At 48.1% G+C, this 13,258-nt stretch overlaps 1 protein-coding gene across 6 annotated transcripts in view; it reads left to right on the plus strand.

The window, feature by feature from the left end:
• Positions 1–13,258, plus strand: part of kdm6bb (lysine (K)-specific demethylase 6B, b) — a 41,511-nt gene that overhangs the window by 13,233 nt on the left and 15,020 nt on the right. For 4 of the 6 annotated variants that reach the window (XM_062536912.1, XM_062536915.1, XM_062536914.1 and 1 more), the window contains 7 exons: positions 6,244–6,326; positions 6,750–6,873; positions 7,320–7,406; positions 7,817–8,003; positions 9,110–9,316; positions 10,501–10,653; positions 11,327–11,881. In XM_062536912.1, the coding sequence (XP_062392896.1) occupies positions 6,755–6,873; positions 7,320–7,406; positions 7,817–8,003; positions 9,110–9,316; positions 10,501–10,653; positions 11,327–11,881 (1,308 nt within the window). In that variant the 5' untranslated portion in view covers positions 6,244–6,326; positions 6,750–6,754. Of the gene's footprint in view, positions 1–5,464; positions 5,513–6,243; positions 6,327–6,749; positions 6,874–7,319; positions 7,407–7,816; positions 8,004–9,109; positions 9,317–10,471; positions 10,654–11,326; positions 11,882–13,258 lie in introns of those variants that run through there. The other 2 variants (XM_062536916.1, XM_062536917.1) reach the window with 2 other exon arrangements.

Raw genomic sequence — 13,258 nt, forward strand, 5'->3', positions numbered from 1 at the left:
ATTAATGCAATGTCTATTGAAGTCATTGTAAGTAGCTTTGGCCAAAAGCACCTGCTAAGACCCATAAACAAACAAACAAACAGACAAACAAGCATTACCCATAAAGCTTGAGAGGGCAACTGTTCCTTCATGAGGGCATTTGAGAGGAGCTGACAGGGGGATTGAGAGAAATGACTGGAGCAGTGGTGAATGAACAAAGAAAGGGAGGAGAGAGAAACTGCAGCAGATTTGAAGTTGCCAGTGTATGAAAGCTCCAGACCTGTCAGTATAGTGTCTGGGGTGTGGAGTCCCTGGGCTGGGCCTTACTGCTTGGAGTGCATAGCTCAAGGTGAGCTTTTGTTAGTTATGCTGGATGGAAGACTTTAGATATCAGTGTGGGTCTGCGTGAGTTTGTGTGTGTGTGTGTATATGATGTGTACTTCTGTACATGCACAGTTGTTTTTGGACTGTGGTTTTGTTGTTGCTTGTGTGGATGTGGGTACAGTATGTGCCTGGGGCTGTGTAGGTGTGTGACTCTATGGGAACGTTTTGCATTTGTGCTAGTGTGCCAACCTGACTGTGTGTATCTGTGTTAGTGGTTTGACAGGCATCGTCAGCCTGTGTCTATAACGAGAGCGGCGAGAGTGCCGGGTGGTTTGCGTATTCACTGTCTACCCACCGTACCCGTCGTAGCGCTGGGTAACCTAATGAACCTGTCATGCTCACCTGGACCCATCACCCCATTCGTTTTGCCCGTCAATTGCATTTGCATTCCATTTGTGTGATGACTCTATGCAAAGCAACTCATCCTACACTGAAGACAGACATTTTTTTTTTTTTTTTTTTTTTTTTGCCATTTGAGATGCCCGAAGTTCAAGGCATTGCAAATTGATTTGTATAGCACTTTCATACACCAAATTGGCCTTTTAAAGTGTTTATCATAGACATTATAAAATACAAACACTGACGTCAAGTAAATAATAAGAATAATGAGACTGTATGTCATACATGACAGTAACACATGTATATTTACAGTATGTACTAATATAAAGTATGCATGAGTTAATTAGTAAGAACAATGCCGTGTGCTAGCAGCACAGCACCTGGTGGGAGTGGGATATCTCATAGACTTCCTTTAATCTGCAGCTTTTGCAGTCTGCTCTCTGGCCCGCGGCGCCTGTAGCCTTTATGTGATTGCAGCTGCACAGTATGTTAGCCCAGTGTAAGCTCCATTGTGTTTTTTTTCGGCTGGGACCTAATGACAGTGAACGACAACAGGTGCTGGAGTTGACTTTATTTCATCGTCTCCTTCTGCCTTATCGCATAGCCCACCCCAAGTCTGGGCCTGCCACTGAAACCACACTCACACACATAGACACACACACACACACACACACACACACACACACACACACACACACACACACACACACACAACCTTCTGGTAAACACTATAAGGCTTTAAGTTTTGTAACGTTTTTATATTATTCTGTGTGTTTGCGGAACACAGATTTCAGCCTCAGGGTACCTGTGTTGGTGTTTCTGTGTGTGTATGTGTGTGTGTGTGCGTGTGTGTGTGCGTGTGTGTGTGTGTGTGTGTGTGTGTGTGTGTGTATGTGTGTGTGTGTGTTCATGTCCGTGTCTCTGTGTGTGTGTGTATGTGTCAGTGTGTGTGTGTGTGTATGTGGCTGGATGTTGGCGGTGTGAGTGTCTGTTTGTTTAAATCCCGGCCACAGACAGTAATTTGATCTTGTTGATCTTGACTGCCCCGGCCTGTCTCTCGTTCACTCGCTCCCTTTCCCTTTCCGGCTCTTTTCATCCTATTCTTCCGCGACAGGATCCTTCATCCTCCCTCCCCTCCTCTACTCCTCTTTCTCTTTCTCTTTTTCTCTCTTTCCCTCTTTCCACCTGTGGTGTGTTGTTTTACAGTAGAGTCACCTGGAGTCCTCCCTTCCCTCGTCTGTTTGTGTGTGTGTGTGTGTGTGTGTGTGTGTGTGTGTGGTTCAGTGCATCATCCTTGCATCACCCTCACAGAGCGCTGATCACATGCGGTTCTCTGTCTCCCCTCCAGTGCAGCCCACCCACTCTCTCATCAGCAGCCAAATCTAGCCGAGCGTGACTCCGTGCATGTGGGAGACCTGGAAACGCACACAGAAATGCCCGCCGCTTGCTGGGTTTGCACAGGTGTCTCGTGGGTTTGCTGTGTGCTGATACTGCATAGGAGCTCTCAGCTGTAGGCTGGAGCAAGATTGCTGTTCTATAACAAAAACAGCAACACCACCCTATTGTGTGTGTGTGTGTGTGTGTGTGTGTGTGTGTGTGTGTGTGTGTGTGTGTGTGTGTGTGTATGTGTGTGTGTGTGTGTGTGTGTGTGTGTGTGTGTGTGTGTGTGTGTGTGTGGTGTCTCTAGCTCCTCTGACCTTATTGACAGTGGAGGTCAACAGATGAAGCCCCCCCCCCCCCCCCACACACACACACACACACACACACTCCGCCTCTAATGTGTGAAAGCCATGCCCATGTCCGTTAGCAAGAGCAGATAATGTAGACAAGTGCGTTCACATTTGCATCGTCTCCATCGTGTTTTGATTTGTGGTGCACTCATATGTGTCCTGGCTGTTGATATGTAAAGCCGGTCTCACTGAACCCCACAATTTAGTAGAAAGCGTTGGTGAACAGGCCATTGATGTGCTTAACTGTGAGTTCCGTAATTGAGAGCTACTTGTGGTGACCTTTGTCTAAATCCATCTGACCACTTCTCTTTTAAATGAGCATTTTGTTAATCAGGTTTCTGTAGGTTTTTGCCTACAAATCCATATTTCAGACCAGCAAGAGAGCGGTGTTTAGCAGGTTTTGAAGCTAAATTATTCAGATTAACGTATACAATGTGTGGAAAGCATTCACCTACCATCGTTATCTCATGTTTGACGGAGGTGGCGTTGAGAGGCTTTTGCATCTGAACTCTTCATCTGTCATTGTGCATGACATTTATACAGTATGTGATTGTGGTGTGTGTGTGTGTGTGTGTGTGTGTGCGTGAGTGCATGTCTATGTGTGTGTATGGTGTGATAAGTGAAGAGGTGAGATCATAACCGCGAGGGTATGTGATCTGCATCCTTTTCCACAGGAAGGCACAGTCACTTCCTGCCCCATCGACAGCCTCCCATCTGTCACAAGGTGCCGCGTGTTTTTTGCCGCCGCCGCGCTGTTGCCATGGCGATGCCTCTCTCTCACCACATGTGTCAAGTTCATGGTCTGGTTGCGCGTGCGGAAGGGGAGATGCTCGGGGCCGCGCGGGGCGGGCGGTCAAGATGCGAGGATGTAGCAGGCTTGTGGGAGAGCTGTTCTCTGTGTTACACACGGTCTTTGTCTTTGTCTCTGGCGTTGCTCAACAAAAGGTCTTTTTTTTCCTTGACGCAACGCTTGAGGTTTCCATCTTTTGCGGCTGCAATTCAAGCTATCTATATCATAGTGTATGTGTGTGTGTGTGTGTGTGTGTGTGTGTGTGTGTGTGTGTGTGTGTGTGTGTGTGTGTGTGTGTGTGTGTGTTTCTGTGTTTCTGTGTACATGTATAATGTTACTTTAAATGGTGCACACACAGGCAGCTATAGCCCAATGTGTATAGAAACGCACTGTAATGGCCTCTCTAGTAGGAGAGGCCAGTAAAAAAAATGAAAAGAATGAACAGATCTTGACGAAGTTCCTCATGCCGTAGCCCTGAGTCCATGAGTCCATATGCTCTGGTGTGTGTAAAAGTGGAGCACAAGTCCTGTGCTGTGCTTTAGTAGGCTAATAGTCCATAGGTGCGCACTCTAACAGCAGAAATAGTAGAACTCTGGGATACACTATAGACTTGTGGGCCCAGTATTGTTTCTGGGTGTCTGTGGACGACCCATCCTGGCAAACTGGCCACGGGACAGGCACTCCCCACAGGTGTGAGACGCAAATGACCAGCAGGGGATCAGGCTGACTTAACCGGTTGCCGAGAGAGAAAGAGCAGGACAGGTGAAATTCGTGAATGCATTTCACATGCTATAGCCCTTGTGTGCACTGTAGTCTATACAAAGGCAGTCAGTCTTTAGTTGCCAAGCCTGTTTGAATCTGATATACAATATATTGTTATGTTGACAAGGACTTTTCCATTCAAAAAGGTATAAACTGCTTCTCAGTTCAGTCACTCAATAGAGACAGCTTTTTTTCTCACATGCATTCAGAGTTCTCCACATGTTGATTACTATCAGTGCTCTAGTCTGTATCCACTGCCCTGAGCACACATCTTCATGACCTTCAGTCTTCAGACGCTTGTCTGGCGACATTGACATACCCGACCAATCGGAGCGAGGAGGTGTCCAACCAATCAGAGGGAAGACCTGTCAATCATTCATCCTTGGCAGAGCAGCGCACATGCCCCATGCTTACAGAGAGGGGTCCGTGGAGAACATTCCAAGGGAAGGGAAGGAGGAGTGTTTACTTTGAGCTGGCTTTTTGAGATTCAAACTCGCTCACTTGCACCAAAATGGCTGCCTTTTTTCATTTTGAAGTGTCAGGTCAAGCAAGACCTGAGCGCCGAGCTTTAGGGAAGTGAGGGGAAGCTGTACTTGGACAGAGCCTTGAAGTGAGTCTCATGACCCTGCCAGGGAAGTCTCCGCTGGGAGCGACTGTCCTTGGCTGACCCGCTGGCGCACAAGAGGTCACCCTGTTGTTGTCTGGGGAGGGACCCAGAGAATTGTGTTTGTGTGTGTGTGTGTGGGCTGAGCAGATCCACGGGCTGCCAGAGAGAAGAGACCTCCCTCTCGGCTCCTGCTCCTTCAACATGGAATAACACTGATGAACCGCAGACGCGCACATATTTTCACATAGATCCCCGTTTATAAATAGTAGGCTGGTGGGACTCCATTCTTCGCATTCCCACCACTGTATCTGTGTCTTTATCTGTGCATAGCTCACTGCGGTTGCAGATGTAATGCTCTCTATCACTGGCCGTAAATACAGTAGCCCTCTGTGTGTGTCTCTGTGTGTGTTCATTCCGTGCATATTTGCAAACAGGACTGGGTGGGACACCAAAGAAGCTGGAGTTCAGCTCTTATGTTGTTTTCTATCCAGTGCCATATAGCCATGGCAATAGCTGATTGGTGCTAGAGGTGCCGGTGTGCGTGTGTGTGTGTGTGCGCGTGTGTGTGCGCGTGTGTGTGCGCGCGTGCGTGCGTGCGTGCGTGCGTGCGAGTATAAGCCTCTTCCCCTGTGGCTGGCCTTCTCCCCCTGATAAATGTGTGCCCAACGGGTGTGGTCACGGAGCATGGGTGTTGGGAATGATAAGACGTAAGCTATTAAGAGAGTGAGAGAGACAGAGAGAGAGAGAGAGAGGGTGAGGAAGGCTATGTTTACACGTACATACATTTCCTAGAGCGGACCTCCCTCTGTTTGTTTATAAATGCTGGCTGCGATAGTGAAGTGTATGGGCCTTACGTCTGCTAGCAAAACAAACGTTTGCCACAGGATCAGGTTTCCCTGAGCGTGAGAGACTCAACAGCCAGTGAGTACTGACTGACCAAGTAGCAGAGCGCCAGTCTTTGCCCCAATCTAAAAGGAATGATTTCATTGTCCTTACCTGTGCTTGTAATTCCATCCATACAGTATCTAAAACAGGATGGCGTGCGTGTTACCGTTCCCTTGGAAACGTGTTGTTGTGCATGCTTTGTTGGGAAGCCCTGTGGTCGTGTGGCAGGTGTAGTGTGATGTCACGTGTGCTGTTTTACTACTACTGAATGGCAATGCCGTGAAAGCTGTTAGGACGCTAATGGGAAGAAATTAGGATCAGCTGCAGGCGATAGACACTGTAGGGTTTGCGTGCCAGTTAAGTCCTTTGTGTTACAAACTGTCTAAGGTATGTTAGCTTTTCTCTTTGCCTTATTTAGACATCCTTCCCTTGTTCTTTGTTTTGCTTTCTGCTTTTCCTCAGTGTTCACTTCTAGACTTTTCTCTCTTTGTCCCTCTGTACTTGAAACTGTTTCTCTCTTCATTGGTGGTCTGACACAATTTACAACTTCCTAAGCAGGCTTTGCATGTCAACTTCATGTCTGTTTAACTCGGTCAGCTCCTTCCTGCTGTCCAAATTCAGTGGTCACCAGTCAAACCGCTACCCAAGCATTTTGATAGAGTCCAGCTAAGATGGAGGCTAAACACTGCTGTGCAGTGTGTGTGTGTGTGTGTCCGTGTGTGTGTGTGTGCTCATTCGACTGTGTCTTTCTGTCTGTCTGCTTGCAGGTAAAACTTGAAGCTGCAGTGAGGCTGGTGCTGTTGCAACCTCTCAGTTCTACAGTGGAGGGTTTCACAGACGCAGCAGTGTGGTAAGTCCACCTGGATTTACTATTACTTTGGGTTCTCTGTAGTTTAAGTATTCCTTTGTGCTCTCTCTCTCTCTCTCTCTCTCTCTCTCTCTCTCTCTCTCTCTCTCTCTCTCTCTCTCTCTCTCTCTCTCTCTCTCTCTCTCTCTCCCTCTCCCTCTCCCTCTCCCTCCCCTCTCCCTCCCCTCTGTGTGTGTGTGTGTGTGTGTGTGTGTGTGTGGCGGGGGGGGGGGGGGGGGGGGGGGGGCTGTTTTAACATGTATGTGCACAGTGTGTGTGGAGGGGGGGTATGTTTTAACACGTATGTTCATAGTGTGTGTGTGTGTGTGTGTGTGTGTGTGTGTGTGTGTGTGTGTGTGCATTGAGTGTGTGTGCGTGTGTGGTATAGGTGTATAGGTGTTTGACAACGCTGTATTTGTCCCCTAGGCTGGATGTATCACACGGCAGAGCAGTCGTCAGGCCGCAACACATGGGACTCCTTCCCCTCGGCCGGACTCAACCGACCACCATGGGCACCAATGACCAATCGACACTGGGCTCGCCCCTCCAGGTAACCAATCCCACGTACTATTATTCCGGAACCACATCGCCTGTGTCTGAAACTGAAAAAATCCTGCTTTCTCAGATAGCATTCGGTAGCAGCAAGGCCTTGAGGCATATCCAATACAAATATTTGTATACAATTCTGCCTTCTAACATACCTTTGTTTTGCCAAATGTTGAAGGCAGCGTATCCTTAATGCTGCCTTCAACCAAAGATTCTTTAGAATGCCTCTGCTTCATCTTCCACTGATTAATTCAGCTGTCGCTACCCTGGCAACCGCGTTCTGTGTTGCTATTTCGAAAGGCCGTCCGAAACAAAGTTCATAGCCGGTACCTTGATGCCTGCTACGGCAAGTGACTCATTAGACAGCTGAAGGCAGCGAGGCAGAAGGCTGTCATCCTCTGTTGGGACACAGTGGTGATACTGAGGGGTGATGTTTTGTGTTTTGCGCAGATGCAGTGGGGGAATCTACCAATCCCATCATCCCTCTCAAAATCACATGGCAGGAAGGAACCATCCAAGCAAAGCTCACAATGACCAGTAACTAGACATCCTTGTCAACATACTCCTCATTCCATTCATACACAATAGTGACGCATAAACTTGTACTTGTGTGAATGGCATTGTTGAGATGATGAGTAAAATACACACACGCTCTTTAGACATATCAATCATGGTTGTTACTTCAAAACAACAGTTTGAATACAAACTTAAATATCACTGATTTAGCCTTCTGTAAGATGCTTACATCTGAGTAATATCCTAGACGGACAAGAGAAAGGAGACAGCAGTCTTTATCCCTTTACGTATTGCATGTTTCTGCTCTTTATGAACAAATGTAACCCTGCATTTACCTTTCTGCCTTCCACTCTCTCTCTCTCTCTCTCTCTCTCTCTCTCTCTCTCTCTCTCTCTCTCTCTCTCTCTCTCTCTCTGTCTCTCCCTCTCCAGGCCTATGGGTCCCCCTGGTGACCGCATCCCCCAGCACCCCCAGAGGGACCAGAGACCTCCCCAGCCCTGGGAGTCCCGCTACGAGCCCCACGGCCCACGGAGGAACCCTGAGTGCCCCAGTGGCAGTTACGGCATGGGGCCAGGAGGCCACCTGTCCAGCTCCAGCGGCCACAGCCAGCCTCCACGGGTACACGTCCGTCCAGTCACACTCGCAGACAGACAGCCTTCATGGTTACATGTCCATCCAGTCACACTCGCAGACAGACAGCCTCCATGGGTACACATCCATTCAGTCACACAGACAGACAGACAGACAGACAGACAGAGTCAACGGGCACATGCTCATCCAGGTACACTCACAGATGAACAGCCTCCACCGGTACATGTTCAACCAGTCACACTCGCAGACAGACAGCCTTCATGGTTACATGTCCATCTAGTCACACTCGCAGACAGACAGCCTCCAGTGGGTACATGTTGATCCAGTCACACTGACAGACAGACAGCCTCCATGGGCACACATCCATCCAATTATACTCAAATACAAACTCAATGGCTACATGTCAGTCCAGTTAGTCCAGTCAGACAGGCTCCATGGGTAACCGTCCATCGAGTTACACTCACAGCCAGACTCTGGTTCCATTCATGTCACACTGGTTGATAAAGCAATAATGTGACACCACAATACTGCTTAGAATAATGCTCAATGAGGGATACAGGAATATTATCACCCATGACTGGCCAGTCTTTATCGTGTGGTCCGTCAGTATATCTCTCACAAGTAAACAATGTTGTTTGTCATTGTCAGCTAGCTTAGGCAGGCAAGTCATCACAAGCATCATGAATGCAGATTGTGCCAAGATGGTGTAGTATTAGTGTAAATCATATTTTATTGCCCTAGTTGTAGAATATATGGTACACTGTTGATACTGCCAGGCTAAGCGAGGATCCAAGGGTTATTTCTCAGTGTTTATTATAGGAAATAAGTCTGATAGGAAATAGAATTCTTATTGAGTCAGCCACCCGGTCTGACTAAATAGGATATTTCTCTCCTTCCCACGTTCCTGCCCTCGCTGTCTCTTTCTCATCTTTTTTTGTTGTCTCCACCTACATCTTTTCTCGCTTGTCTCCCTCTCTCTCTCTCTCTCTTACTGTCGATATGTGTTGTGTTCTATTTTCTCATGACTTCCCATATACCCATACTTACCACCACCCTCTCTCTCTCTCTCTCTCTCTCTCTCTCATTTTTCCATCTCTCTCTTTCTCTCTCTCCTTTATCCTACCTGATCTCAGTATGGGGGTCCCCCGGCGGTAGAGAGATGGTCCCAGGCTTCCCCGTCCCGGCTCTTCCCCGAGAACGCGTCGGCGGGCACCCTGAAGCGTCCGGCCCCCTCCCACCCCGAGATGGCGGGCGTGCAGCGCGGCTCCCCCCAGCACCACTCGCTGCCCCCTCGCGACGACTGCCCCAGGAAGAAGAGCAAGTACACCAGCTCTGAGCAGGTGTGGTCAGGGCTCACCAGGGGTCACCAGGGGTCACCAGGGGTCACCGACCTCAAACTGGCTCACGTCAGATGACGTCAGTCTTGGTTCCATTAAGCAGGTCTAGTTTTTGAAGTAAAAAAAAAGACATGGGAAAAAAAGCAGTTGGGTGCAGACTGTGGTTTTAGTGCAGTGCACTGTGGTTCCAGCATGGCCACAGATTCCCCGCTAGAAGAATCAGTTTCTTGTAACACCCTGTCTACTTCCTTGCACACTTTACACCATTTTGTTAAGTGTCAAAACAGTGTTTCCTATTTGTGATTCCTAAACAGGTCAGCATCTTAGCTCAGGTTAGCCATTGAACAGGAGGAGGAAGTCTTAAGAAGCATCATTGTATGCCGTTATATATGCATATACTGAAAGTAAAAGCACTATTACTTCGTTTCAGTCTTATGCTGATTTTGAATGTCCATGGCACAGGCTGTCTGATCAATGGACGTCCTCATGTCTGCCATAAATGAGATTATGTGATTAGTCTCAGGAGTTTATTCAGTGTCATGTGGTTCCCTTTCACATGTTCCACTGACCTTTCTTTGTGAAATATCACTGCTTGCACGACAGCGCCCCCCACTGGTTATCTGAAGCATTGCTCAGGAAGGAGAATGCAAACCCTGATAACAGACCAGTAATACAGACATTTCTTGTGCATTAGCTGCATTGTGTATAAACCACAGGACACTGTTTTATGCAAGATAAAAAACAATACCATATTAAATGCCTGTTTATTAACCTCATAGCTGAAGAAATTTGGCAAAATCAATTTATAAACTTCATCTTATAGTTGGGAAATTATGGTAACTGTGAATACTATGGAAGGACTTTTTCTGCAGCTAAGACATACAAACACCTGCACAATGGCAAAGTCCTTTGTTGAGCTATGTACCTTTGAAATGGGATCAAACAATGACCCATTTTCAAAAAGTAATTACACCAGTGTTGGCTTGTCATGTGCGGGATTTGTTTGTTTGTCGGGATTTTGTGGCACTCCTACGGTCCTGCCGACTGAAAAAGTGTTCCTCGTCTTCGAAAAAAAAAATCCACAGAGGAAAAGCACCATGTTAAATCCATAACCCTTCCACCTAAAGTCTTATTCCTCCTGGGCCCTGTCTCTGAAAGACATCCGTCCTCCATCTTCTCCTCCGCAGGCTTTCCGCCCGCGGATGAAGCACTTCCCGGGTCCGTCCCAGCCCCCGCCCCGGCCGCGCTCTCACGGCTCTCCCACCTGGAGCCCCCCGTACCGCGGCGGTGGTGCCCCCTGGACGCAGGCCAACCGCCGGAGCTCCCCGGCAGACTACCAGGTGAGCTGCATCACACAGCACAGCCCGGGCTCACCACAAGTGTTGCCAAGTCTTGAGAGAAAAATAAGCAACTGGGTCTCTGAAAACAAGCCCAAAACAAGCAATGGATGCATGGGTAAAGGCAAGGGAGAGGCAGCAGATATGGAGAAAGCCCAAAAGAAGCTACCGCACAATAAGAAAACAAGCACAAAAAAACACAACCTGCAACTACTAATATTTTCAAGCGCCTTAAACACACAAGCCCAAAGTCGCTTATAACAAGCGGACTTGGCAACACTGCTCACCACCAGCTTCAGCCTCAGCGGTCAGCCATAGGGTGCGTAGGGGGCAACTACCGGCGTCATTGCATGGGATCAATATAAAGGATCAAACATAGTGCGACTTCATGTGGCAATATATGGGATCAATTTTCGGTCAAGTGCAGCTGTCGATGTTAAGGTCGATTATGGATCCTCAAGGTGTTGTAAAATATATTTATATTTGACTACATTGTAATATTGTATTGTAATATTGCAATGCTGTAATTATTAGCTGGTTTCCAAAACGGTTGGATCAAATACTTGACAAGGCCTTTACTTTCTGAACGCGGGATGTCCACCTCTGGCTATCAAATCAGTGTCTCATATTTGTGTCAATGAATGACTGTTGTCTCTCCATGTGTTCCCCATATCAGGAACCCAGTAAATCGGACATGAGCGGCCATGCCCACAGAGGCCATCCCTACCCCCTGGACACTCCACTGTCCCACTGTGCCCCTCCCCAGGGCTTCCACTCCAGCAAACACCCGTCCCAGGGCTACCCCCACCACCCGCGCCCACCACCCCACCACAACCATCACCCCCACCACAACCACAGCCACCACCCACCCTCCTCCTCCTCCTCTTCCTCCTCCTCCTCCTCCAGCCAGCACGGCCACAGCCGCCCCCCGCAGCGAGGACCCAAAGGAGCCAGTGATCACCGCCAGGCCCCCTCCTCACCAGCAGACTCCACCAGCGTGCCTTACAGTCCCACCCCACACCACCTCCGTCACTCCCAGCCACCTCCACCCCCACCCCCACACACCCCACCACCACGGAGGCCCCCGGCCGACAGCAGCAGCAGCAGCAGCAGCAGCAGCAGCCTCCATGCTGGAGCTCCACATCAGCAGCAGCAGCAGCAGCAGCGGAGCGGCCGCACACCCCCACGGGAGGAAGGGAGAGCACAGGCACGGCATGGCAAGCACACGCCGGTGAGGGTCACATACACACACACACGCGTGCGCACACACACACACACACACACACACACACACACACACACACACCCATAAATACACACACATACATGCACACGGCACACACACACACAACACAAATACACACCCAGACATGCACACGGCACACACACACACACACACACATACACCTCAAATACACACACAGACATGCACACGGCACACACACACACACACGTGTGCACAAGGAGACCGTACCCCTTAATCCGTTTAATTTAGTTACATTTAATTTGAATCAGTTCATGCCTCTTTTTGCACAGTAATCACTGAATTCCCAGATGATTTCTGGCAGTTCCATAATTGTTTAAGCTATCAAGCCCCCATTAGAGCTAATATGCGTATGGAAGGGCATCAGCCAAACAGTTTGGTATGACATACTGGAGTAATTATATCTCCTTTGCAGCATTTAATTATCAAATATGAGTCTGTTCAATTGGACTTGTCTCATGTTCGGAGATAAGGCCTGCTGATACAGTCATTTCCCGCATATAAGCCACATTGTGTATAAGCCGCTGGACAGTGTTTTATGCAAGTTAAAAGAAACAAAACCACATTAACACCATATTAAATGCCCCTCTGTATTAACCTCATAGCTGAAGAAATGTTGCAAAATGAATGTATAAGCCGCGGCTAATAGTCGGGAACTTACGGGATATGCATGTGTTACTTTGGACTGACTTATAACTGTGGAGTCCGTGCACATACAGTATGCTACAGTATGTTTATTTCACCTACAGGATGCGCTTATGCCATAGATATAATATTATATATTATATAATATACATTGTTTTACATGCACACAGAATAATTAATTGTTTGAGACAGGATGCCTTTTTTGCGTGTTGTGTCTCCTAAGTGGGTCATTCACACAGCAAACTGTCACCCCCTTGTCTGTGAGACTTCACACTGAAACTGAGAAATAGCACCATTGCTAGTCTCATTAATCTCATAGGCTACAGTATGAGAGAACAAGTCGCATGGCAGCTAGCTAGCATTCAGGAGCAGTAGCAAAGCTGTCCCTACAGGGCCTCCCTCCCTAATTTGAGGAAACACTGAAGAGTAGATGGGGAAATCTTCTGAAAAGAAAGTTTCTTAAAGTAGACCTGACTAATCCGACTTCTGTTTCATCTAAAAGTAGTGTAGATCCGACAGCGTTGCTCTTTAGCTCAGCACTGATGTGTTTTGAAGTGTCAGGCCCTGATGTACTAAGAATAGCGATCGTAACGTTTTTTGCGCCAAGGCCAACACGCAGAAAGCACACGCTATCATACTGTACTTCAGTTTACGTCCTATTTACCAATCCTGAAATTCGTTGGGTAATCTGCGCCGTTC

This window comes from Sardina pilchardus, chromosome 5 (genome assembly GCF_963854185.1).
Source record: "Sardina pilchardus chromosome 5, fSarPil1.1, whole genome shotgun sequence".
Taxonomy (NCBI): Eukaryota; Metazoa; Chordata; class Actinopteri; order Clupeiformes; family Clupeidae; genus Sardina; species Sardina pilchardus.